The sequence below is a fragment of the Mus musculus genome, chromosome 10 (assembly GCF_000001635.26).
Source record: "Mus musculus strain C57BL/6J chromosome 10, GRCm38.p6 C57BL/6J".
NCBI lineage: Eukaryota > Metazoa > Chordata > Mammalia > Rodentia > Muridae > Mus > Mus musculus.
Window position 1 is genome coordinate 20,064,262 of NC_000076.6, and position 27,841 is coordinate 20,092,102.

The 27,841-nt window shown below is 43.4% G+C and overlaps 1 protein-coding gene across 2 annotated transcripts in view; it reads left to right on the plus strand.

Moving 5' to 3' along the window:
• Positions 1 to 27,841, plus strand: part of Map3k5 (mitogen-activated protein kinase kinase kinase 5) — a 208,650-nt gene that overhangs the window by 130,161 nt on the left and 50,648 nt on the right. For both annotated transcript variants that reach the window (XM_006512739.4, NM_008580.4), the window contains exons 11-14: positions 3,568 to 3,675; positions 12,221 to 12,270; positions 14,981 to 15,076; positions 18,126 to 18,207. In XM_006512739.4, the coding sequence (XP_006512802.1) occupies positions 3,568 to 3,675; positions 12,221 to 12,270; positions 14,981 to 15,076; positions 18,126 to 18,207 (336 nt within the window). The remainder of the gene's footprint in view (positions 1 to 3,567; positions 3,676 to 12,220; positions 12,271 to 14,980; positions 15,077 to 18,125; positions 18,208 to 27,841) is intronic.

A 27,841-nucleotide genomic window follows, 5' to 3' on the forward strand; every position in this document is an offset into this window, starting at 1 on the left:
TCTTGTCCTCAAGGTAGCATCCTCTGTGGCTCATACTTGGGGGCTTTGGTGGTCCTGATGAGGATGGTCACATCGTCATTTATAAAGTTGGTCTGAGAAGTTGCATGCTGGATTGTTTCTGTTTTCCTCATTCTCTTAGCTGCTTCTTTGCCATCCAGGAATCAAAAGACAAAACTAGACATGGTCAAAGATGGCGGAGAGTTTGGGAATTGATTTGGATGGCCCTGTTTACTTATGCTCAGTCTGGTTTATTCCCTCCTTCACCTCCTCTTAGGGTTGGAAGAGATTTGCTTTTCACCTGGCAAAGCCTGGAGATGCAGATAGAGAGGGGACCTGGTGCTCTGCATCTCTACAGAGACGTAGATTTGCACTGGTCACTCACAGCTGTCCTTATGACCTTGCCCTGCTCTCCTGGCTCAGATGAGTGGCGTCCACAGTTGTAATTGTCGTAACGTTGGCTGGAGTGAAAGCCAGAGCATTGGCCTCACATGAGCTGGGTCGGGTGCCAGGCTCCAGTCAGCTGCCTCCTTTTTCTTGCTTGATTCTTCTCTTCCTCCTACCTCCTCCTTACTCACCCCTGCCCTTTCCCTCATCTCTGCTCGCTTCCTTTCCTCCTCTCTCCCTCTAAATCCATTCCTTAGCCCTTCTGTGGCTATCTTACAGATGCCTTCTGTTTTGTCATTTCAAGGGCAGATCACAGGGCTCCAGGAACTTTAGACAACGATAACCTTGTTTTGTTCCCTGTCCCAAGTTGAGAACGCATAGTTCAGAGTTTATCTATTGGGAACATTTGGGGTGACAATAAAGAGAGGGAGTTCATCTCGGTCTGTGCTTTTCTGAAATAATTGCATGTAGATTTGGGGATCAGAGAATTCTCTTTTGTTGGTGAAGAAACCTTGGAAGATCTTTTGGGATCTTCATCTTTTGTTATCTATTACTTGTTTAAATACCTTAAACACTGGCTTGCTCAGACATGACAGCCCCATTTCTTTTTATTATTATTAATTATTATTATTCATTATTATATTTATTTAGATCCCAGATTCTGCCCTCCCTCCTGGTCCCACCTCACAGAGTTTTTCCCCCAGTCTCCCCTTTTTTGCCTTTGAGAGGATGGCCTCTCCAGCCCTGGGGCATCAAGTCTCTACAGGATTAGGCACATCCTCTCCCACTGAGACCAGACAAGGCAGTCCTCTGCTATGTATGTGCTGGGGGCCTCTGACCAGCCTGTGTATGCTCTTTGGTTGGTGGCTCGGTCTCTGGGATCTCCCAGGGGGTCCAGGTTAGTTGACACTGTTGGTCTTCCTGTGGGGTTGCCATCCCCTTCAGTTCCTTCAATCCTTCCCCCAATTCTTTGATAGGGGTCCCTGACCTCCATCCAATGCTTGGCTGTGGGTCTGTTTCAGTCAGCTGTTGGATAGAGCCTCTCAGAGGACAGCTGTGCTAGGCTCCTGTCTGCAAGCACAACATAGCATCAATAATAGTGTCAGGGATTGGTGCCCACCCATGGGATGGATCTCAAGTTAGGCCAGTCACTGGTCAGCCATTCCTTCAGTCTCTGCTCCATCTTTGTTCTTGCCTTTCTTTTAGACAGGACAAATTTTGGGTCGAAAGTTTTGTGGGTGGGTTGGTGTCCTCATCCCTCCGTCTAGCCACTGGAGGTGATCTCTTTAGGTTCCACATCCCCACTCTTGGGCATTTCTGCTAAAGTCACCCACATTGACTCCTGGGAGCCTCCCCCATCCCCGATCTCTGAGACTTCCTAGAGATTCCCCTCACCCTAAACCCACCCCAGCAGCTGCATATTTCAATTCATTCTCCTGCTCTCTGAGCCTCTCTTCTGTCTCTTCCCACACCTGATCCTGCCCCCCTTTCCCTCTCCCCTCTTCTACCTAGGTCCCAGACAGCACTATTTCTATTACTGGCAGTTGAAAATCAGTCTTCAGTCTTAGCAGCTCTGAGCTTGACTGACTGGAGTTGAAGATTTGGTTCACTGGCTAAGGGGCGTGGTCCTGAGTCAGAACTCAGGCATCATTGTGAGATGTTTTTGTTTTGTTTTTGTTTTTGTTTTCATTTTGTTCTCAGGGTAAAGGAAAAGTTGGAGGTTTTCCTGTCCCCTTTCTCTGTACATAAAGTTACATAAGTGTTCTGTGATAGTAAACTTAGAGGAAAATGACTATTTTGGATTCCTGGTATGTGGCCATGAACCAGTTTTCTGACCCATATTCTTGTCCCTCCTTGCTCAGGCTGCATTGCAGGTTTTGATGCATTTGTGAATCTGTTCTTTCTTGATAATGGAGCTCTAGGAAGGATTTTTTTTTTCAAGTTTTATCTGATAAACCTGCCTGGTTCATGATTACTTCTGAAAGTAACTTTATTCATCAGAGTACAAAGAACCATTCCAGTTTCTCAGTAATGAAGTAATGCCTTTTCTTTCTTCTTTTTAAACATTCTTGACGGCCTTAAAAAAAAAAATAGGCCTTGGGGCTAGAGATGAAGCCCAGTTGGCAAAATGCTTGCCTAGTATGCACGAGTTCCTGGTTCAGTCCCAGCACCACCTAAAACAGTGGTGGAGGCGTGTGCTCTACCTGGAGGGTGGAGTCAAATGACCAGAAGGTCAAAGTCTAGCAAGTTCAATGTCAGCCTGGAACACCACAACCCTCTCTCAATTTTTTTTTTAAATTAACTTTTAGGATCTATACAAAACTAACTACCACAACTTTAAAATTAGGCAGTACAGGGTATATTGATGTCATTCCCTCTTGGCACAAAATATTCATAATAATAAAACTTTTTCATGAAACTTTTCAATATAGATTCTCAACTTGCTTATTCCATGCCCTTCAGATATCGCTGAAATAGGAGAAAATGTTATATCTCTTATTGAAGATTCCAGTTTTATCTCGAAGGCAATGCAAAGATTTTTTTTATTATTTCACATAGCTATATCTGATTTGGATTATATATAAACCTCTTCCGACAAAAATCACAAATTATTTATAAATACATTTTCATGGCTACAAACCATCCTTCCACCTCCTTATGACAGAGTGTGAGAGCAGAGAATCTCAAATTCCTACTCTAGAAATAGAGCCTTTCGGTGTACAGAAAGGCTTCATCACGTTTCTGCCACTTTTGACACGTTTACTTTAATAGAAATAGCATATGTGTTACATGATGATTAATCTAAGTTTGGGGAATGAGGTGTGTCTTAGGTTATAGCGTAGGCTGACCTGGAACTCACTGTGTAACCTAGGCCGGCTTTGAACTTGCAATGATCATCTGCCTCATAAGAGCCATAGTTACAAGCGTGAAGCTTTTTACAATTATTATGTTCTCCTGGAATAGCTGAACCAAGGAACTTGAAATATAACTTACAATCCATTAGCAATAAAAGCTGGTCCTTGGGATAAGTGCATATCACAAAATACTCAGAAGCTCCTAGGGCCTTCATCCCAAGTTAAGATGATTTCTACAGCAGTTGAACCTATAGCTTCTTCCACATGGTGCTGGATTTATGGTAGCAGTTGTCTCTAATGCAAGCTTCTTTGCCTTATTATTTTCTAGGTATTAATATTAGAGCCAACCAAAATCTATCAGCCTTCTTACCTGTCTATCAATAATGAAGTTGAGGAGAAGACAATATCTATTTGGCATGTTCTCCCTGATGACAAGGTAAACCGAGCAATTAAGATAAGGCCTTCTGCCCTTCTGGTCTCGCCTCAGTAAAGGTGTTAATTAAGAAAAATAGTTTGACTGTTTATATTGCCATAAGTACATGCTGCAAGATAAACATTGCTAATTTGGGGTTGTGAATTTTATCAGTTAGCAGGATATACTTGGTATAATTCAGATTTTTAGTATAGATGGTATAACCATTTCAAGTGTGCTAAAAATTGGGATATTTTCTTTGTTTTAGAAATTCATGCTGTAAATCAAATTATGTCCAAAGGGGTAATTTTTCAAAATTATGCCAAAGAAATAATATTTTAAAATTTATGTTGTAAATGTCCTGTTTCTTAATTGTAGGAAGCCTGCTAAAATAAAGCCACCTGTAGGCTTGCACTGCCCACTATAATTATCATTGTGTCTGAATGTATGTTTATCTAGATACCTGCTAAATTTCAGATTAGCACTGACTCTGTGTTGTTTGGATAAAATAAGGTAGGATATACATTTCCATTTGGTTCCTGGAAGTCCTTAGACCCCCTACCTCCCCATATCTGCTCCTGGCAGCATGCAGTCAACCTCATGCTGATTTTGGTTTTCTTTGTTTTGAGACAGGGTCTCTATATGTAGGCTAGGCTGACCTCTAAATTTCAATCTTCCCGCCTCAGTGTCAAATAGTGAGACTGCAGGTGTGATTTTATCAGTTCTAACACTAACTCAACTACTCTTAAAAAGCAGAAATGTGCAGGACCTGCCCAAGCAACAGGGGAAGCGCTGTATCAGAGAAGTCTTGGGGGAAAGGTTACTTGAGAGACTTTTTGTGTTATAATTGGTTTCCAAACTACTGTTTCAATTTTCTTTAAGCATGACTCATTTACTTGTTCCCTGGATAGCTGTTTGATGAGCACTTACTCTGTGCCAGGCAAGATAAACTCCTCCTCTCATGAGACTTACTTTCTTCCTTGGGAGGCAGTAAACCAATGCAGGAGACCTGCAGGCGTATACAGTGGTGACAAACTAATGAGGGAGACCTACAGATGTATACAGTGGTGACAAGGTAAAAATAATGCACAAACTGGGTATGAGTTTGCAAAAGTGAAGTTAATAGACTTGAATATATTTAGATTTTATCACTGTTCTTATGCAACATGAATTTCCTAAGCCACAGTGTCCTCATCTGTACAAGGGAAGATGATGATAAAGTCTTTATTATTATTTCTTTTAAATTATAATTTGTTGTTTGTTGTTGTTGTTGTTGTGAGCAGACATTATTGCTGTGTCTGTAATCCCAGATCTTGGGAGGTATAGGCAAAAAGATCATAAATTCAAGGCCATCTTCAGCCACACAGTGAATTCCAGGCCAACCTGAGCTAAAAGAAGCCCTTCCCTCCCCGGCTTTTGATCTAAAGATTATATGAAGTGATGCAGAGAGTTCACATCACAGAGCCCTTTATTCTAATGAGCACCACAAATATTTTAAGGATAATAACAACAATTATAAAATGGCTGCTTTTTTTTTTTAAATTAGAGCTGACCCCTAATTTTCAGACCTGAGAATTTAGCCTTGCTTTATGCTTTTAACAATGTGAGAGTATCATTTGGGGGATTTTAAGTATCCATTAGAACATACATTGAGCTACCTGTTGTGTGAGCCTGCAGAATAACTATAATTTTGCGCATTGTTAGAGTAAGTCAACACATACATTGATAGGAAAATCGCCGTGTGAGTCTGATGTGCAGCTGTGGTTGAGAACAAGTTTAATAAAGGGCTGTGTGCATTCCAAATGTCTCAGTTGTAGCCAATGATGAAGAATCGTTGTTTCCTTGACTTTATGACTAAGTTGGGCTCCTAGGGATGGTAGTTTTCAAAGGATGGCTGGATCCTTGGCACTTGGGCGACAAGAACTGGATTAAAATCTGGATTTCTGTTGTGTGTCCCACCTGACTCGTCAGAACTCACGTGCATGAACCACCAGTGTCGGAGGCTAAGCAGGCCCAGCCGTACAGCATGTTTATAATACAGGAAGAATAACTTATACACTGGGGTATTCACATCAGCTGGGATAAGCCTTTCCCAGCTGTCAATCATGCCCAGGCCCTGGCTATCAAAACATTAGCAAGTCACCTGTCACAGAAACCAGACAGCTGCCCTGCAGCACCCTGATTCTGATTGTCCTGATATTTTAAGTTATTGTATGTTTGAATACATTCGGTCCTGTTAAGTCTGATAAGGGGTAGTGTTTAGGCAGACAGGCTACAGGCTGGATAGCATGAAAGCACCCAGTGAGTGTGCAGTTATCCATTTCCAAAAGGATGTCTGTGCATCCGCCTCCAAGTGGCTTCTCTCAGAACTGTGGCCTTTTCAGATCCAACCTGTGGAGTGCTGGCTCCACTACTGTGTTCATGAGACAACTGTGGACTGGCTGCACTAGACTTTTATAGTTTGCCCACTAACAGGTTATAATAACTAAAGGATCTTCACACGACAAAATACATCTTATACGAGCTAATATCGGCCACTATGAGCGGTGTTGTTATGAGGCCCAGCTATCTAGCCCTTAATGTAGAAAATTCCAAAAGGTACTATTGTCTTTTTTATAGTACTAACTTATCCATAAAGGGACCTGCCTTGGCGAGAACTTTCTGACAGCTAAGGCATTCTCTGTGTTCTTTGTGAGGAGAGACTGGCGGACACCACATCAGTAGCATTTCTTGTATATAAGTAAGACCTCCCTTGGAGCGAGCGTTCTGTGACACCTGAGGAGGCCTGTGGTAAATAATGTGATGAAACGCCTGCTGCTTCCTCCCTATGAGGAGTTCCGTGGCTTGTGGGGAAGACCTTGTGGACCTTTGGTCGGTGAAGTTCAGTGAGGATCAATAAGCTTCTTTCGGAAGCTTCCGGAAGGACTCGGAGTCTGGGCTTTGGTTTGGAGCAGGACTGGAAGAGAAAAGGGAAAAGAATGACCTTGGCTCGGAAGAAGAGAGCAAAGTCCCACGGAGGCAGTGTAAGCAAGTGTGAGCCTGGGGCGTTCAGGGTCAATAGGAGCCTTTCCCGCTTACCAGGGAGGGGTGATGATGGCAGTGGCAAATATATTGGTAGGCAGGGTGGTATACAATCACAATTTGTTTCCTGAATGAGGAAAGAGAATTTAGACGTGTGCTGTCTGTCATTGAAGCCACTTAAAGTCTAAGGGCTGGCAAGAAGGCAGCATAGAATAGCCAGGATAGGGTCAGAGTGAAGCTGCTGCGAAGGTGGAAAAACTTGTATTACCTGCTGCTTGCTGAGTGACCTGGGCCGTCCAGATAACTCTTCCTGTAGCCTCCTTACATGAAGAAAAGACGATAACTTATGGAGAGTGCATGTGATAATTACCACGAGTCCCCCGGCACAGGGCTAAATGCACAGAACGTGCGTCAGTGATGTTACCACTGTGGCTGTGAGACGTATCTCACCTTGACATAAGAGTTTGGGAATCTTGGACCCTGGAGGGGCAGGGAAAAGGCTGCTAAAGGAAAGAACCAGAAATGAAGTAGTCAGGGAACCTAGAGCGGGAAAGGGGGGTTGCAGCTGCAGAGTGGCGGGTCACTTGAAAAGAAAAGGGGAAAAAATGTATAATGTCATTAGGAAGATTAACTAAATGGAACTATTAAGTGTTAGTGGTTCAAAGTCTAAGAGTGATAACACCAGCAGGTTCTAGGTTTCGCCTAGAAGGGAAGGGTGAATTCTGGGGGAGTTTCATTTTGGACCCGGACACTTGGAACTGATGACCTACAAGCACCTACAGAGATACAGTTTGTTCAGACAACCCGGGCACAATCGATGTGTGTTCTAATCATACCTCTTTGAAGTGCACTGCCTTGTTTACAACACTCTAAAGTAGATGCAGACATGGTCTTATACTGGGCAGAGAGCAAGGCTAGGAGAGATCTTCAGAGGCTTAACCAGAAAGAGCAAGGTTACCCAGGGACACTTGGAACAGAACGCGACTAAAGGAATTAGCGATGAACACAGTCCTAGAATGAGTGCAGAGCCAATGGATTTTGGAAGACAGGAAGAGAACAAGGACGGAGCCAGAGATTTTTGGAAACAGTACTTCTTCCAACTAGATGTTTTGTTTGCTCTTTCAGAAGGGTTCTCTCTGTTAAGTGGGTCTGGTGTGGATGTTTTTAGTCTCTCTGACAATTTTTACAGTATGCTAAGAAATGCATGTGTTAAGATATAAATGGGTATGTGAGGCAGGGCTATTGGCTTAGGCTGTGAATTATCCACCATCTACTTCTGTGTTCTTTAAAAATGTATTTATTTATTTTGCTTGCATCCATGTATATGCAATGTATTATTTTGGGGGGCTACAAAGATCAGAAGAGGGCCCCCGGATCCATTGGAACTGGAATTATAGATGTCCGTGAGACATCCTGTAGGTGCAGGGAATGAGCCTGGCCTCTCTGTGGGTGCTCTAACTCCTAAGCCATCCCTCTGCTTCTCCCACTGTCTCTTGACATATGTGGGCTGCACCTGTGGTATCCCATCCCCTGTAGTGGTCATAGTAAAATAGTCCATGTACAAAAACTTAAGCTTTTGCAAACCAGTGTCCCTCTGGGTTGTAAGTTGGTTCTCTGTAGACATCCATTCAGTCCAAATCTTGAAGACTGCATGAGGCATAGTTAATGAATCCTAGCCCTGTACCTGTTCCCTGTGGGCGTTTGATGTTTCCAGTCAGTACCTGAGGAAAGTCTGCATGTGTATTGTGCAGGCTGCCTGCCCTCTCTTAGCCCAGCTCTTGGCAGTGGCCATGTAGAGTGGTCAAGATAACTGTGTGAAGGATTCTTACCCAGTTCCAGGTGGTCAGTCTTTCCTGCTTATGGTGTGTTTGGCCATAACTCCCAAGTTCAACCAAGAGGGAAACGGTATTTCCTATCCTGAGAAGTTCAGAGACGGGTTCTTTCTGAGGGGGATTTTGTACCCGAGTTCTGAGCTCAGTTCTCTGTAAGTTGTTGGCTGTCTTCTCATGGTCATAAACAGCTACTCCAGGCATTGCCTCATACAGACAGCATCCCAGAAAGGAGAATCCAGCCCAAACCTTCATAACAACAGCCAGCCACCTGTAAGGAACTTGAACTGTTCATGGCCAGTTTAGACTAAATTCCCTGCCCCAGCAGATCCTGAACAACAACAACAACAACAAATCCAAAAGCCCTGTTGTTACTGTTAGCTAGGGAGAAGGGACAAGGGAGGAATGACTGTTAGCTCAGGTAAGCAATAAGGCCTGACAGTATAATTATTAAATTATTACTACCACTTTCACTGCTAACTCCTACTTCTTATTCCTGCCCTTGGCAGGGCGTGGAATTTGGGGTGGATCAGTTCCTAGAAAACAGTGCTTCTTTGCTGGTTCAAACAGGTAACCATGGTGTGGGGTCTGCTGGGGCTAATTAACCTCTCCAGCTCTGCATCTCTGGATCCTGGTACTTACTCTGCAGCTCACCAGTGCCTCCCTGTGGTGAGTCCCTGCTAGCCGTGAAGGTTGGGCCTCCTCCAGTGCAGTGGCTGTAGCTTAGGCTTTGAACTTAAGAGCACTGTAGTGAGATGTGTCCAGGCAAAGCAGCCTTCAGGAAACCAGATACTCAGGAAGTAGTCTGCTCTTTTCCTACCAAACCAGCCTGGTCTATTGAGGAACCCATCCTTGGTTTCTCCCAGTGCCACTTTAGAGCTGTGTGTACCTGCCACCCAGCCTGCTCTGCTCTCATGCCCAGTCCCAGCCCAACCGTGGTCTTGGGCAACAGCTCAGCGGCAGACTGCAGAGGTAAGGGTACACTGTGCGTTTGAGTCACACATAGGTCAGCAGCGAAGTCTGGGTCACACAGTTATGGAGACATTTTGACCTCAGGTTGACAGACAATAGGAGTGAGATTGAGAGCAGAGGCCGAAGGCTGCTGTTTTAATTTGCTGCTGTCTAGTACTTGGTTCCTTTATATGTGGCCTTTCTTTTTCTTAATTTAAATGTATACACACATTTTCATCGGTTTACTGGTTCACATATGTGTGCAAGTACGTGTGCACACATGCATGTATGTATATGTCCAGGTGTACATGCATATGTGTGTATGTGTGAAGGCTGAGGACAGCTTCAGGTGGCATCTTCATGAGTGCTGACTCTTTTGAGACAGGGTCTCTGAATGGCCTTGGATTCACCAGGTAGGGCAGAATGATTGACTTCCTGCCTCTGGCCCACTCAGGGATTGCATGGGGCCTGCCACTCCCTGGCATTTTTACATGGGTTCTAAGGAATCAAACTCGGGGCTGTGTTTGCAGGTGAGTGCTTTAGTGACCTAGTCATCGCCTCAGCTCCCCACTAGGCCTTTCTGCATTGCCCTCCCTCCCTGGACCTCACAACAGAATCTGCTAAAATCCCAGTAAGGTGCACTAAACACTGGTTTTTGAATAGTTTGCATCAAACTTGAGAGGGCCTATCCACACTCCTGGTTGGATGGCCCTAGGAAAGATATAGGAGTTGTGGATAGAGATTGTAGGTTTTTGGGTTGCTTTTGCCAAGAGAAGAGTTCTAGACCACCTCAAAGCTGCAAAGCTCAGCTTCTGTTTCATTAGCCAGGACGAGGCCACAACCTCAGAGCAGTGGGGAAGGGGCTCTTTTCATGGTTGTTTTACATATCATACTATTAATTGCATGCTGTGGTCAAACATTTGATGATTTTTCAATGTCTGTTATAACTTTTACAGAGGGTAAAAAAATAATTAAGAAAATAATTAGGGTAGTTTCGCTGTTATTGAAGGAAGAGATCAAGCAGGAGAGACTTCTAAAGACTCCCAGGCAGGCTCTGGCATGGGTGTTAGTTGGTGATGGCGTGGGTGACAGTCTTGTCACTGTTGTCAGTCACAAGATGGAAGGCCACTCGCTGGTTTAGTAGATGAGCTTGAGACAATTTTCATTGCCTAGTGTAAGTTCAGAGTCATCCGCTGGGTCTTCGCTCTTACAGACAGAGTTCTGTTGATGGATAAGTTCGCTCCAATTGGCTGTCAGACTCCTAAATAAAGAACCATCTACTGGAGCCTTGTAAAGGGAGCCCATTGGATTTCAGCATCTGATCGGCAAGTTCAAAAAGAAACTGAATCCTGACGGTTCATTTTTATAGGACTCTCTAGGAAAGCTTTAAAAAAAAAAAAAAAAAACTTTGTTGATGTTCTGAATAAAGCTGATAGAAAACCGAATAAAACCCTAAACTGATGTTGATGGCAGAGTATCTGGCCGCCTTCTTCAGTCAGGGAGCAGGTGATTAAGGTGTTCACCTTGGAATTAGCTATTGCTAAGAGGAAGGACTGAAAGCCAGGGTACAGCGCATGGCCAGCTGAACTAGCACTCAGGCCCCACACCAAACCAGGTAGGAAGGCTAAGGTAAAAAGCTCACCTTGTACATATATGTCAGTCTGGGAGATGTAGGGAAAATGATTAAAGAACAATTATTTGATAATAATTAGGATATTTTAGTCATGGTTGAGAGATAAATTTTAAGTTTTTAAAACATGAATTCTATGAATCACTTGTGTCACATAATAATCAAATTTTTGTGTCCAAACATTATTAGCATAATAATTAAGTTTTGCATAAATTATGTAATAATTCCTTTGAGCTGTAATGGACAGTCTACATGCAGATACACTTTGACACACACACACATACACACACACACATATTAATTTATGAAAAATAAAAAGATACAGAGGTTTTGTTGAAATTTCTACCTAAAGTTAGTTCCAAGCTGGCTGTGGGGTGTACTTCTGGAATCCTAGCACTCAAGAAGCTGAGACCGAACAATGGCAAGTCCATGGCCAGCCTGGGCTATACAGATTGATTTTCTCTCTCAGAAAAGATATGCTAAGTCTGGGGAGATGACTTGGTCAGTAATGTGCTTCATAGAAGCGTGGAGACTGAGTTCCATTCTCAGAACCAGCACTTTAAAAGCCCAGGAGTGGAGTGTGCACCCACACTCCCAAACCTGGGGACATGGAAACAGCTGCCCGTGGGGCCTAAGAGCAAAGCTGCACCACACTGGAGAAATCAGGAGGGACAGGCGAGGTTGTCCCGAGGCCGCCACATGCATTTGCACGCATGTGCTTCCAAACCCTATACATGTGAACTCAAACACACAAGTGCAAGGAAGGTAGCAGGCAGCTGGCCCAAAGGAACATGAGCTTATTTGCTGGAGCCACTGAGCTACCGTAGCCTCTCAGCTACCCTGATCACCGGGTTGTTGCTTTGTTTCGTTCTGGTGTTTACTTAAAATTAAAGCACAGCAGTTACAACTAAAATTAAAGTTTAAATTTCATGACAGTAATTCTTGCAGGGTTTTTGAAAGCTGTTGTCTGGAAGTACAGGTGTTATTAAATAAACATCACCCTCGTGGGCTCAGTCAGATAATCGCCTCGTGAGGAGATATACATCAGGAAAACAACTTTGTTTTTAAAAAATAATAATATTAAATGATTTTATGATTTTTTTCCATTCATTGTTCCTCATCTTCTCCTGTGTTTCAGAAAGGTATACACGAGTGGAACTTCGGTGCTTCCTCTGTCAGGGGAGTGAGGTAAGGCTCCCTGGGCCATTTGGTGTACTTAGAAGACACGCTCCTGAGATATTCATAGCATATTTTATTAAATTAAATCATAATTTAAATTTGAAAAACATTTCAAGAACCGTTCTTTGTTATAAAGACTCAGCCTTCAGCCTCTCTCCCTGCTGCGAACGGTGCCTCACCATCATAGATCCTTGAGCTGACCCCATGCTTGTGACTCCGGGGTAAATGTGAACTGTGGCCTGGAGTCAGCATGTGGCTACAAGGGAGCCGTGTAGAGGTCTTCTCCCGCTGGCTGAGCTTTTAGTTAAGGCTGTAAGATGGCTTCCTGACCTTTGTGTTACCAGGATCTGTGGATCCAAGCTCTGCAGGACATCAACCAGGCTACACCCTGAACTCGAATTAATGATGACATACAAATAGGAAATTCATTAAATTTTCCCCCAAGGTTACTGTTGATGCAATTATGTTTGTGAGGTCACAGTGACAAGCCAGTTCAGTTCTAAAACTTTGTCATAATGCCAATGACTCAGAAAAAGAAAAAAAAAGTGCTCTCTCCTGGGGATTAGAAATAAGGTTATGGGTCAGAATCCAATGTCAGCAGTTAAGTGTTTGAAACTTTGTTGTCTAGAAGTCCGGGTCTCTAGACTCATTCAACATTCAGACCAAATTCTGTTTACTACTGTTTGTCCCCACCACCACCACCACCCCCCCCCCACCACCCCCATGGAAATGGGAGACAACAAACAGACTTCTGCAGGCGGGTTGTGCAATATCCTGTTGCTTTTGCAAGGACTGTAGTTGGTTTTGTTAGAGCATGAACTGGTAGAGTAGTGAGTCACAGATAATTTTAGTTTCCCCGGTAGAGCTACCTGTTACCTCATGAGTGATTGAATAGAAGCAAGCGAGATGAAGCGGCTGACTCATGTCTTTCCAATCAATACCTTCTCAAAGCTCTAAAAGCTTAATATTCAACTGCTAAAGCACTCGTCAGCAAGGTGCTCCTGACTTACTGCTGCCTTCTTCAACAGTCCTTCCACTATAGTTGCTCTGCATTTCCATTCCACCTCAACAGAGCTGTTTTACAATGAATTAGCCCTTGTTAATTAGGCCTGGCAGCCCATCCTTACCGTTCTCGTGACTCACGGCGTGTACATAGCATACCTCCTGCCATCTGGTGATTGCTGGTTCTGCTTTGTAACTTCAAAGACTGTCACCTTTACCTGGCTTCCTCCTCTATAAAGAAAGAGTGACAAACCGAGGAACAACCCAACCAGCTCTACAGTTTGCCTGGCATCACCCATGTACCCAGCTCAAGTCAGTGGCATTTATTGAGCACCACCTGTGTACCATATTGAGTCCTATTCTGCTAGAGATTTATAGGTGGCGAAGCTAGCAAGTCCTCTTGAATAATTTGCAGTCAGATGGGAAGGGGAACAACCAGTGATGGTGTGGTGTGAGGTGAGCAATGGCTTACTAGAAATGCATTTAGAGCCGAGAGCACAAAGCCTTTCTTCCTGGAGTAGAGATAGGGTAGCTAGGGTAGGGGAGGGCTCACCTGGCCTGAGATGATGATGACAGTCTTTTTTTAAATCTTGGAAAATAATAAAGTCTAGCCATGGTGACACACACCTGTAATCCTTGTACTCGGGAGGCCGGATCAAGAAAAACCTGAGTTCAGGGTCAGCCTGTGCTTTGTAGTGAGTGTGGGCTCACCCTAAGGCACACAGGAAGGCCATTTCTCAAAAACCAAATGAAGCTGCGTGTCCCCAAATGAAGAAAACCAAAGGTGACTGAATAAGGCTTGATAAGTTACGTTCATGGGCCAAATAGGGACCTTTGCTTGTTTTATCAATAAAGTTTTGTTAGACAACAGCCATGATCTCATTTGTAGCTAAGGCTTCCATGCTCCAATAGCAGAACTGAATGGTTTGGCCTGTAAAACCTAAAATATTTAACTATCAGGCCCATTACAGAAAACATTAGCCAACTTTTGGCATAAACCACCTAGCTTACCAAACTCCAAAGTCTTCATGTTGTTCTGCAGTAAAGCACTTGTTGTGTCCAGTTCAAGCTGGTCCACATTGCTTTGCTCCTTTAAAATCTCTATGGCTGGGCTGGAGAGATGGCTCAGTGGTTAAGAGCACCGACTGTTCTTCCGAAGGTCCTGAGTTCAAATCCCAGCAACCACATGGTGGCTCACAACCACCCATAATGAGATCTGACACCCTCTTCTGGTGCATCTGAAGACAGCTATAGTATACTCATATATAATAAAATAAAATAAATAAATCTTTAAAAAAAAATCTCTACGGCTAGTGCAGTGCCTTTACTCCCTGTATGAACTGTCTCCCTAGCTCTGGAAGCTTCTCCCAGCTTCTCCCATAGGCCGAGAATCACTGAAACCAGCCAGCTAGTTGGTGTGTATGCATCCTGCACAGTGTGGGTCAGTGCAGATAGGACTCATCTCCATACCAAACCCAACGTGTGGCTCATGTATATGTTCCACACAGCAGAGCCGCCCTGCCCTGCAAAGATGAGTAGGACTACTACCTAATGTTTGTATTATTGTCTGGGGAATATCGCTCTTGAAAGTGCTATTTGTAAATGGCAGTGATGCTGTCCGTAGCAGGGTTTGATATAGAAAGCACTTATTTTTCATTAGAGGTATGTGGAAACCTCTATGTTTGTTTGAATAATGTGGGTTTTTGGTTTGTTTCAGCATCTCTAAGTTTGAAGAACGATGCTGTTTCCTTTATGTGCTTCACAATTCTGATGACTTCCAAATCTACTTCTGCACAGAACTTCACTGTAAAAGGTACGCGCTTGTCACTGGGTGTGAGACGGGCTGTTTTCACTTGATAGCTGCTTTCAAGTAAAACAAGTAGCTTCTGAATGGTGAGGCGGTTATATACATTCTCTCTCTCTCTCTCTCTCTCTCTCTCTCTCTCTCTCTCTCATTCACACACACACACACATGGCAAGGTGGTTACACACATACAAACCCACAGAGAGGCGGTTCTACACATGGGAATGCAGTTTTACACAGTTACATATATACACACACACAGAGCGAGGTGGTTACACACACACACACACACACACAGAGCAGGGTGGTTACACACACACACCACACAGCAAGGCAGTTGTACACACTTTACTTGAATCCTGCTTTATAAGCATGCAGCATTGGATTTGGGGGTTCTGTCTATCAAATCAAGCCTTTGCCTCGTCACAGTGTATTTTACACAAAACATCAGCCGACAGGTTAATTGTTTAATACAGTGCCTCATTTCTTAAAATACTTACTTATTAGAAATGAGTGCCCAATTTTCCATGATCAAATTCTTTAGCGTAAATTTACGACTGTCTGCAACTGTGACCCTGCTTCCTATAGAGCTTCCTAGTGAGTGTAAGCAATAGGTACCTGAGCGCCACTTCAGACTAATTATACTGGCCTCTCTGGTGGCCACGTGGCCTGGTAATCTATACCAGTGAAATCGACAACACCCCCCACCCCTGCCCCAAATCTATGATCTTTACTATATGTTTGCATTGCTCTCCCCGATAGACTGCTCTTAGTTACATATTCCATATCCCCTTAGAACAGTGATGGGCCACCTGTGAGGCAGAAGATTAATGACCACTTAGAAGACAGAGCAGAGGTGAAAGCCAGTCTGGATTTAAGTGCCATTAACTGTTCTCTTTTCAAGTAACCTCCACAGTAAATGACTGAGACGCTGACTCGGTAGACAGTGACTTGCTTTTATCTTGATGCTCATCCCCAACGTAGCATCCATTTTAATCTTTAGTGGAATCCTAGTAGGTACATGTGATTACCATCTTCAGTGAAAAAAATAAAGAAATAAAACTTTTGAGAGGTAACCACTTTAAAATCATATGGCCAATAAGGGAAAAAAATGGAGCCTTGACCCAGTCACATGGGACTCCGTATCATGCTCCAGAGACAGTCACACTGGAAACTTTTCCATTAGTGGCTGGTGTGCAACTTCATGTTTGACTTGAAAGCCATTGTCTAGCGTTCTTTTGCTTACATCTCCCTCTTGAGTGATCTTAGTTTTGTTTCTAACATATCATGCAATTTAACCTTACTCAGAGTTTACTGTTACCCTAATCAGTCATGGGATTTTGCTTTGCTTTCACTTCATTGACATCTAAGACATGCGCACTAGGCATGGAGGATAAGAGCTGGGGGAAGAGAGCCAGACATGGGGGTGCACACCTCTAATCCCAGCACTTGGCAGGCAGAAGCAGTCAGATTTGTGAGCTCAAGGCCAGCCTGGTCTGTTTTGGATGGGAGTGGAGGGAAAGGGGAGAGAAGAATTGGGGAAGGAGAAAAACATAACCAAAATATATTGTATGAAAAAAGTTGTTTTCAATAACAAAAGAAAGTAGAGACAAGGGAACGCTGTAATAGGTTGCAAACTCCAAAATAGCTCTGGTTAGTGGTTCCCATCAGGCAGAACAGTTTGGGGCCCTAAACGTTCAACGAGTATTTGTTAAATAGGTGGATATGTGAATGGGTGGACAGATAAAATGAGGCACAGAAATCATTTCTGAGTTGTATAGGAAAACTCTTCACATGGTAACCTGCTCTGCCTATGTGGCCTTGCATAGAGCTGCCTGTAAGACAAGCAGCCCTGTATACAGTACTTTCCATATATTATATATGAATCAGTGGCCTCAAGCTTACTCAGACGGTAGAGGACAAGTTTATTTCTCAGATACCTTGCTTGGCGCTGAAACTAACCTTAGAAATAAAACATAGCATTTTAAAAATTGTATCAAAAGAGGTGGCTGTCACCTGTACATAAGTAAGCCAGTCTGCCCTAATACGTATCAGCATTTTAGACAATACTTTTAGGATCTATATATATAATAATGGAGTGCTCAGGCAATACTTATAGGATCTCTATATATAATAATGGAGTGCTCAGGCAAAAGATTTAGTAACAGATCAAATTTACAGGTTGTAGATATTCTGGAATATCCAGGATATGGGTGTTTTGTTGTTTTAAATAACAATTGTAGCAGCAAAGCAACATTAACGTTTATGAAGGCAGTGTGCTGGGTGTGTACGTTACAAGTGTTACTCTAAGTCTCCTCCAGGCCAAGAAGCCTGTATATCCCCTACTTTACAGTTCCGTGCCCAGAGAGATGGAAGAGTTTGCCTAAGGTCCCATAGATACCAGTAACCTTGATCTGCTGGTCCACGTCCCCGGCAGTGCTGACTTTGTCTGCCCCCGGCCGTCTAGTTCCATGTTACATGTACTGTTATTTGCAGTCAGGAATTTCTAGAGAATTTCTAGAAAACCCTATCAACCTGAGATTTCTTTTCGAATTCCCACCCCTATCCCTCCCAACCCCCAGCACACACAATCCTGACCCTGGTGGTTTATTTACCTATAGACTCTTGGATCTTGAATTTTATTTCTCTGAAGTCAATTTGGGATATATTTATTTGCAATGGTTGGGCTTGGGATCTTTCAACTTGAGCAAAAACTGAGAGTGTGGTACTCAATTCACCGGAGACCTCACTTCCTGTAGCTTTTCAGCTGGTGGCCAGCCAGCATGCTACTCTGTGCTGAGCTATCAGTTAGATACAGGTACTGTACTCACTACGATCTGTGGACTGTTTGTTTCTTCATAAATTAGGCTTGTGTTCCATGGCTGCCCAGTTATTGACTGATAGAAAAGCTTTCCTCACACTGGAGGCAGGGTGGGTTTAGTGTCCAAATGAATTTCCCACCTAAGATATTGCCAGTTCATGAGGGGTTTACTGAGCAGTGAAGAAGCATGTGCACCTAATAGTGCATTACCGTGAACACCAGCTCTCGTCATTGTAGGTTTTTTGAAATGGTGAATACCATCACGGAAGAGAAGGGGAGAGGCGCGGAGGACGGAGACTGTGAGGGTGACTCCCTGGAGGTAAGGACTCAATTCAGCACGCGGTTCACAAATGAGCAACTGAACGCTGACTTCAAGGGGGATAGGAAAGAATGCGGCCCATCGCTGTGGTGGGGTGAAGCATGGACACACTCAGAGTCTAAGTTTTCTCCTATTAAGAGGGCTGGACAGGTGGCTGTGTAGTTAAGAGCCCATTCTGTTCTTTCAGAGGACCTGGCTTCAGTTCCCAGCATCCTTGTCCAACAGCTTATAATAGCCTGGTCTACAAAGTGAGTTCCAGGACAGCCAGGGCTATACAAAGAAACCCTGTCTCAAAATAAACAAACAAACAAACAAATAAGAAATAGTAATAATAACAATAATTAATAATAATTTTATGGTTGGGGATCACCACGACATGAGGAACTATATTAAAGGGTTGGGGCAGTAGGAGGGCTGAGGACCACTGTCCTCAGAGGAACTGAGCTGCCATTTTTTACTTCCATGATCATGACTCACTCTATCTTGTCTGTGGAGATGTTAACCTCAATGTGTGGGCCACAGTGTCCTTACTTTTTTCCCTAGTCTCCACCTTGGCTATGTTGAACAAAACACTCCGTGAAAGTTCTGGGTGATAAAATCTCTCTGGCCCTTGGTCTGAGTTTGGTCATGAACTCACTATGAGTCAAGGCTACCTTGAGTTCTAGATCCTCTCACCTCTGCCTCTCAAGTGCTGGGATCGCAGGTGTGTGGCACTGCCACCATTTTGAAATTGAAAAAAGAAAAAAACTATAAACTAATACCCAAGATCAGGATATGTGCATTTTAGATTGCTTTGGTAATTTCATCCCACTCTCTGAACTAAAAAATAAAATAAAATAAAATGAAATAATTTAACTGTTACTCAGTAGAGGTAACAGTTAAAGGAAAAATTTAAATATACTAACCAATCATTACTGCTAACACCTAGAGTTAGAGCCTGTAATTATTTAGTGGTTTTATAAATTTTATATTGCTTCTTAAAGGTATAAGAACATGGTAGATGTAATTTAGGAAAAAAAAAAATTCTTGGGCTGGAGAGATGGCTCAGCAGCTAGGAGCACTACCTGCTCTTCCAGAGGTCCTGAGTTCAGTTCCCAGCAACCACATGGTGGTTCACAACCATCTGTAATGGGATCTGACGCCCTCTTCTGGTGTGTCTGAAGACAGCTACTGTTCCTCACATACATTAAATAAATAAATAAATAAATAAATAAGTCTTTTTAATTTTTTTTTTAAATTATAAAAAACATTCTCAGTGTGTTAGCTTGCTGGTCACAGGAGTGGTAGACAGTAATACTTATTTGTATGCATAATATATTTGTATCAGGTCTCTGAACTCCTATTTCAATGTTCTTTTGACCCTTAGAATCTGTGTTTTATTTGTGTTAAATTTAGTGTTGCTTGATACAAATCCATTGTCAGAGTAAAGAGAATAATCACTAAATAAAATCATGAAGGCTTAGGCATAAAATCCCTCATAATCCCATATATTCCTTGTTTTTCTTTTTCTTTTTTTTTTTTTTTTTTTTTTTTTTTTTTCTGGTTTTTCGAGACAGGGTTTCTCTGTATAGCCCTGACTGTCCTGGAACTCTTTCTGTTTTTTTTAAAGCATCAACATCTACCTTCTGTCTCATTTTTTCCTTTGAAGAACTACATACATTTTGACAAAAAATATTCATGTATTGTATCCAGGCTACAGTAACAGTAACCAGAGGTAGACAAGGGTGTTTTGTGATTGGACCACTAGTTGGGGACTGGGAATTTATTTCTGTCTATGCACCACACGGCACACGGGTTTTATTTGCCTGGTGTTTGTGATTGATGTGTCTGGCCCCAGTCTCTTGTGTAAGGGAAGTGGCTCACTTTGCAAAGAGCTCTATTTGGTGGGAGCATTTGGAGTGGGTGTTGGGAGAGGCCCTTCCTGGCTGAGCAGGTCTACCAAAACCTCCGTGACCAATTAAATAAAGAAGGGAATGCAAATGTCATCCTCTGGAGACATCTAGAGGGTTCTGTTCAATCGCCTGACCTCTCAGAACCCGGTAGGCATGTTCGATACTGCTCTGGTCCATCAGAGCATTCCTGCACACTTTTCTCCACTAAGCGTGGGAGCGCCAACCAAGCTTCTGTGGTAGGGAACTTTCTTATTTGTCTACCTTTGTGTTACATAGGAATCATTTAAACTCTCTGACACAGAATGATTTCCATGGTATTCTCAATGGGCTTTACAGCCTCGTCCAAGAACTCAAGCATCTCCTGTTTTACGAGTTTGGACTCTCTTTGCTATGGTGCCTCAGCTATTGCTAAATTTGTTGTTTTTAAATAACAATAGTCGCAACAAAGCAACATGAATGTCAAGAATGCAGTGTGCTGCAGATAAATTTTACAAATATTACTCCTAGGCATCTTCCAGTCTATGAAGCTGTCCTATTTGTTCCAGTCTGTGAAACGATGTTATGGTTGTTCAGTTAGCATACATTCATGAATGGCTACAGTAGTCTTCTAAACAGAAGGATGTTGGAGCCCACCTGGCCTCCTCTTCTCAGTGTCTTTCATAGCCAGAGCTCTATCATTAAGCCTTAACTGACCTTCTACATGATGTATAACTTTCCTATATATATCTAATGGGGTTTCTAAACTATTTTCAACATTTCTTATTTAAATTATTTTATTAGCATGCTACTGGATTAAAATTAAGTGCTTTACTTCCTGACTGCAAACAGAAGTCAAACTTCAACCTGTGTATGATAAACCAAAACTAAATTCCTTTTCTTTCTTCTCAACCTCTATCCTGTATAAGAATTTTATTAGAGATTCTCCTAAAACAATAATTGAGATTGGTATGCACAATTATTTTGTGTATACTTCAACTGGATCGGAGATAGTTTCAACACACATACCAATTCATGGAGCCTTTGGGTACATCTGTTCAACAGAATGAAAATCTCGGGAGTGACGGCTGACCAGGAGATACTTCTTAGTGCTTTTATCTTCAGTTACGACGTTGTCAACATTCAACAGATAACGTTAATGCGGCTCCATGAGCTCCAAAGTCATAGCCAACCCTAGATTTCCTGGCATTTGAAAAACTTTCTAGGGCTGGTGAGATGGCTCAGTGGGTAAGAGCACCCGACTGCTCTTCCGAAGGTCCGTAGTTCAAATCCCAGCAACCACATGGTGGCTCACAACCATCCGTAACGAGATCTGACTCCCTCTTCTGGAGTGTCTGAAGACAGCTACAGTGTACTTACATATAACCAATAAATAAATCTTTAAAAAAAAAAAAAAAAAAAAAAAAAAAGAAAAACTTTCTAGCTAGAGTTAGAATCTTTCTGATTTTAATAATGAGTGGTGTACAATATTGATGGCACAGCCTTCTTTGACTCATGACCAGGCCTTTCCTGTTCAGAGTCAGATCTAACCCTCTGTGATCTCTGAAGTGGAGACTGGAGCCTGGGATTGCGGTTCTAATTTTGCCAGTAATCAGCTTTAGTTTCATACACCTGCTTGTCTAAGATAATTTCATCCCTTGGAATTGAACAGGAAGATCTTGGTTGTCTTTTCTCTGCTTTGAGTTTTAAAATAATTTTCCGGATTCCTATGAACTTTCCAGGGTTGTTTCAGAGATAGCACTGCGCCATGTCTCAGAGGGCCTTCCTGTCCTAATACAGCAACATTTCCTTTTGATTCAGGGCCATGTGTTTTGACTCAAGGCTGTGTTTTTTATGGAAGAGTTATAAGCCCATATTCTTAGTAATTTAATGTAGTGGCTCAGGAATTTCAGCATTGCTAGCCATTAAGGTTTAAATACTCACAGCCTGTGGTCCCTGTTGTACTTCTTGCCTCTAGTACGTTCCTGCAGAGTATTAGCTCCAGTCTCAGAGTGGAGAGAGGCCCCAGATGAACTGCTCATCCTTGCCTTTCTGCCTTGCCTCTAGCCATCTGGGCATACACTTATAGGGGGATGCAGTCCAGCTAGGGCGAGGAAGACATGGCGGTGGGAACAAGAGGCAGAGAGTAGGCAGGAATGGGCTATTAACCCTCCAGGCAGGAGCAGTGACATGCTTCCTCCAGCTGAGTTACTAAAGGTCCCACAATCTTGCAAGAACAGCGCTATGAATTAGGGACCAAGTGTTCAAATGTACAAGCCCGTGGGGGGTAATTTCATGTTGAAGCCATGATGAGGAGGTCGAGCCCATTGTCCCTACTGTCTTGCTCTAATACACCTTCCCTTTCTGCCCTGTGGTCCCACAGTGCCATGTCCCTCTTGGGTGCTCTGCTTCCCGGTGGCTAGACCTGACAAGTGTCGTAGCTGTCAGACTGGGTGACCATAGCCTCTCCTGCTTCTCAGGTTCCCTGCTTCTCAGGTTCTCTGCTTCCATACCTACCTTTCCACCCCTGAGGCATCACTACAGCATGTTCTGTGAACAGGAAGAGAAAAGTGGCCCCTTGTTTGTGGCGGAGTCGGGGACAAGCTCCTTAGAAAGAACACTTTCCTTTAACTCAGATGCCTGTCAGATGATGAAAGACCTGAGCGTTCCTCTGTCTGTTGACTTGCCTCACAAACACTTGAAAAGAGAGAGACTTTAAATCGATTTGGAATGATTAAGTAACAAGCTGGTTTGTTTTCTTTAAGATCCTCCTTCTTTGGGAGACAGAGGCAGGCGGATTTCTAAGTTCAAGGCCAGCCTGGTCTACAGAGTGAGTTCCAGGACAGTCGGGGCTACACAGAGAAACCCTGTCTTGAAAAAAAAAAAAAAAACAACCTCTTTCTATTTTTGTACCTATCTGAAATGTGACAGTTGGGTATCTGAAAAAAAAAATGTCCTTTAGTAGTGTTAAGATGCTGTGTAAGATCAACATCAACTTGCTGTATATTCATTTTGTTGATCTTTTATCTTCCAATTAAGGTTCTGTACTTAGGAGCCTGCTCATTAACTGAACAAAGGAACGGTAGACAAATAAGACACGAAGCTTTAATGTTAGTCAATGGAAGAGACGTAAAATACCCAGAAGGGCCTTCCTAGCCAGCTAGAGTTAACTTCTGATGTGTGTCATTGTAGAAACTTTCAATCCCAACCTGGGGCTTCTACCCCACCTTTGATCATTCAGTTCCCGGATAAAGGACACACAACTTTTATTATTTACAATAAGCCTTAGACAGTACAAGAGCTGGGCAGATATTTACCCTCTATGTTATTGGAATTTATTTTCCTATCGATAACCCTGAGGTTATTAATTACTATGTTTTATCTGAGCTGCTTTTAACTCCAATTGGCCAATCCTCGGGGCCATGTTCTCTTGACTCCTAACCCATGGTTGGTCTCTCTCTGTCTCTGTCCTCCTCCACCTTCTTCCCCCCCCCACCCCACATTGTGGTTCTCCTCTGACCTCCAGCCTGGGAATCCTAATCCCTGCCCATGTCTCTTCTGCCCAGCTGTTATCTGTCATCATCTTTATTTACCATTTAGAGATAACTTGTGGGCAAGGTCACACAGCATCACTTGGGTCTGTGTGCAGACTCTCTTGTCTCTGGGGCAACCAGGTCTTGAGGAATCAGTATTAGCATTAGAACACAAGCAGCATCAGGCCAACCCACTAGCAGGAGGGTTAGGGCTTCAAAGGACCGAGAAAAGTGACATAGTGACAAGCCAGTGAAAAGCACGGACTGTTTTGACAGTCTTGTACAGGTAGCTTGGCTACATTGGAATATTTAATGCTCCCTTTGGGAGGAAGCTACAGCCCCTGTTTTTTTGTTTGTTTGTTTGTTTGTTTTTTGTTTTTGGGTTTTTGTTTTTTGTTTTTTGTTTTGTTTTTTGCTGTGTCAACAAAAACCTCCCCTACCCCCAGACCTGAGGGCTGCTCTTTGATTTGATATTTTCAGTTGAAAATAATCTTCATCTACACTGTCAGGACCAAGTGGATTCCAGCTAATCTATTCAGAAGATACCGATCACCTGCTATACAGTCAATTCTCTGGATTCAGAAGAACCAGAAACAGAATTTGATCCTAGCTGTCATCGAGCCGGTGTTTGAAGAAGAAACAGACAGTAACACAAATAAAATATATAGTACGATACTGCTCAGTGTTGAGGGCAAATGAAGCAAAACTGGAGGGTCAGGCTACAGAGTGTCAGGGATATGCAGTTTTACACGGGGGGGGGGGGGGGGGTAAGGAATTTTCTTGAAAAATGGCTTCTCGTGTTGAGAGTGTAGCTCATGGGTAGAACACTTGCCTGACACGTGGGAGACTCTGGGTTTCCTTGCTTATGTTTGTACCTACTGGATTTGATATTCTGATAAAGGTAATGCTGGTTATTAATATATTTTCACATTTATTAAGGAGACAGTCTAAATCAACCACTAATAACACAGCCTTTTAGGTCCACGAGGAGACTGCTTACATAATGTGATTTAGTCCTAGGGGAAATTGTCTAGACTTTAAAAGGTGGTTCTTTCATAGTGGGTCTCTTGCCAAAACAAGGACTGGAAGAATCAAGGATCTGTTGTGGGAGAACCCGGATCTGTTTGGGAGATCACAGATCTGTTATTTGCCCCTGTCACTCCTGTCCTCCATGCCAGCTCTCTTCCCAGGCTCAGTTTATATTTTCTGGACAGACGACAAAAAGAATGATTCTACGTGTATTCCAGTTATTGCTTTGAAATGCAACTGCTGTCTCCCTTAGCAACAACCTGACTTGCTAACCTATTGCCATAGAAATAGAACACAAGATTCATAAGCAGTGTGGTGCCTTAAAACGACCTCCCTTCTGTCTCCACCCACTTTTTTTTCTTCCTGTGTTTGTTGTTTAACAAATGGCTTGCATTATTCCTATTGTTTGTCTCAGTTCCCCACATTCACTTGCCTGTCTCTCAGGCAGACTTCCCTGGACAGGACAGCCTCCATCCTTAGATTAAGCACTTAGCATAGGAGGGTTGTCTACTATTTAATACTCTAATATATGAGCACTCTAGGCACTTAGAGTGGATGCCCAATACTGCCATCAAGCAAGCTGACATCTCCTTGCCCTCCTGGGTACTCAGCTTCATTCTCCTCTCAGTTCTCTGCCCACCACATAGCTGATTCCCTCTCCTTATGTAACATCCAGCTTCCTGTGTCAGCTTCCTTTTTAATTTATATCATTATCAAAGATAAAGCTAACCAGCAAAGTGGTAACTGCCATTGAAATGGCTTTTATTTGAATCATTCTGTTTTTATTAGAAGATCTTCTGAGCTTTGTTTGTGACTGCCATTTTCCGTAGGAGTCAACTTCTATACCAAACACATAATTGAACAAGACTGGTCCTGGGATGCTTGGATCCCTGAGGGACACTGAAAGCTGACTAAACCCATCGCATACGTGCTCTTCACTGGACTAAATCAGTATTCTGTGGCAAACATTTTCCACCAAAACTAAATCGATACTGAATCTTTTTCTTCCCTAGATAGGCTCTTATAGCCCAAGCTGGCCTCAAATTATATGCAAGGCAGCTCTGTAACTTCTGACCTCCCTGCCTCAAGGCAAATGTTACCTGCTGCTGTTGAAACTTTGTACTGTATTCTAAGTTATCAAGCAAACCGTTACCGGGCTAAGACAAGGGATGATGATGAAAACATGTGGGCAAGACCGGGTAGGTCTGTGGGAAGTGTGAGCAGTGGGCTCCAAGTGTAGCTCCTCGATAGAGTGCACCATGCCTTGGGTTCAGTCCTAGTGAAACACTGGTAACAGTAACCAAGGGAGAGCGGGCCACCCTGGAAGCACGGCAGTCACCTTGAGAAGTCAACAGACGGCTGCTGGAGGAGATTGTTCCTGCAGCACGAGGGAGAATTTCGTGCGTGGGGAAAGGTGCTTCCGGAGTCATCCGCATGGGAAGAGACTGAGGAGAAAAGGGAGGAAATGGGTAGGGGAGGTCGGAAGGATAGTCACGCTGTGCCAAGTAGTTTGCATCTGATCCTAAAAGCAACAGGGAGCCAAGAAAGTGGAGCGGCCATCTTAATGTGGAAGGTCATTTTAGAGTTTACATGTTGCAAAGTTGAGGGTCATCTTCCTAGGGAAAACTTACTAGAGAAGAAAGCTACAAGGGAGGTGGGGACCAGGACTAGTAGAGGCTCTAGGGCCTGTCCGGAGGCTTTTAGCACTGAAGACAAAGATAAGCCCTGACAATGTGAACCTGCACAGAGGAAGCCCCTAGTGTTTGTCAGTGGATTTGGTGGAGGGAGGAAGGGAAGGAACCATTGTGGGCTGCAAGGGCAGGGCTATCAGGCATGTGCTTGAAGACGGGTGTGGGTGTCGGGCGGGTACAGACAATACGCTGGGACATCACCATGACACTGGTGTTGAAAACAAAACTGATATTCATTTTTAATCTTATCTGTGATAGGGTTCCCGATAGCATGGAATCTTAGCTACGGCTCTGTTGCTATGAAGTGGCACCTTGACCAAGGCAAATGTTGTAAGAGAAAGCGTTTAACTGGGGACTTGTGTACAGTTTCAGAGGGTTAGTTCACAATTATCATGGCAGGAAGCAGACAGGCATGGTGCTAGAGCAGTAACTAAAAGAGATTTCTATCATGATGTGCAGGCAGCAGGCACAAAGAGACTGAGCCTGGTGTGGGCTTTTGAAACCTTAAAGCTGGTAGGTAACATGCCTCCTCCAGCAAGGCCACACCTCCTAACCTTTCCTAAACAGTTCACCAACTAGTGACTAAGCATGCTACTGTACGAGCCATGAGCCGACCTGAGCGACTCTCATTCAAAGCACCGTACTTGGGTAGGAGGAAGAACACAAACTCTTGATTCTGAAGATCTGACTTTAAACACACTCTGACATCTTCACAAAAGAGCTCTCCGGTGGTGTGTAGATTAATAGGGGCCGTGTGTCTTTCTTACTATGGAACAAGGAGTTTGGAGATCAGATGAGGAAGCTCACTTGACTTTTTTTTTCCTTCTAAGTTTTGAAGTACTATAATACTATAAAATGTTAATGAATCTCAGTCTAGTGTGTAGGTCTGTTTCTTGAAGAGGGACATTGGCAAAGTTGAGCTTCTTTGTTAATAGTCTTTGTTGGTGGAATGTCAGCAAGCACAGCCCCAGGATGGCCAGATTCCAGACCACAGGAATTGGGTGTGGCCACTTGCACTCCTTGGGTGGTATGGTTGAGGTAGTCTTACTGCATCTTTACAAGGTCCCTGTTGCATGTTCCAAGTCTGGGCATATTGTTTGTGACTCCCTGCTGCTTCTCCCATGTCCCACACCCACCCTCACATTCCTCATCTCTCAAACCGAATTCCCTGATGAGCTGCGTTAGAAGACCTATCCTTCATCTCTCCACTAGGCATTCATTCTAGCATTGGAAGGGTCTCTGATGTAGCTCTGGTACCTCACAGTGGATGCTCAAGGTTGCCATTGAGAGAACAGATACCACCTTCTTCCCAGAATTTGGACCTTGTCCCAAGAGAGAGGGGTCCAAGATGGAGTCCTTCGTATCCCACTCTAACAGAGTGTTTTGTCCAAGAGATAAGACCCAAGTGCCTTCATCAAGGGCTTCAAAACTTGGAGCAGCATGGCCTGTTGGGCCCCCAGAGTCTAATTACCATCCTGTGTTGTTGGCTTGTCCTTTTTATCTTTGCTCTTAT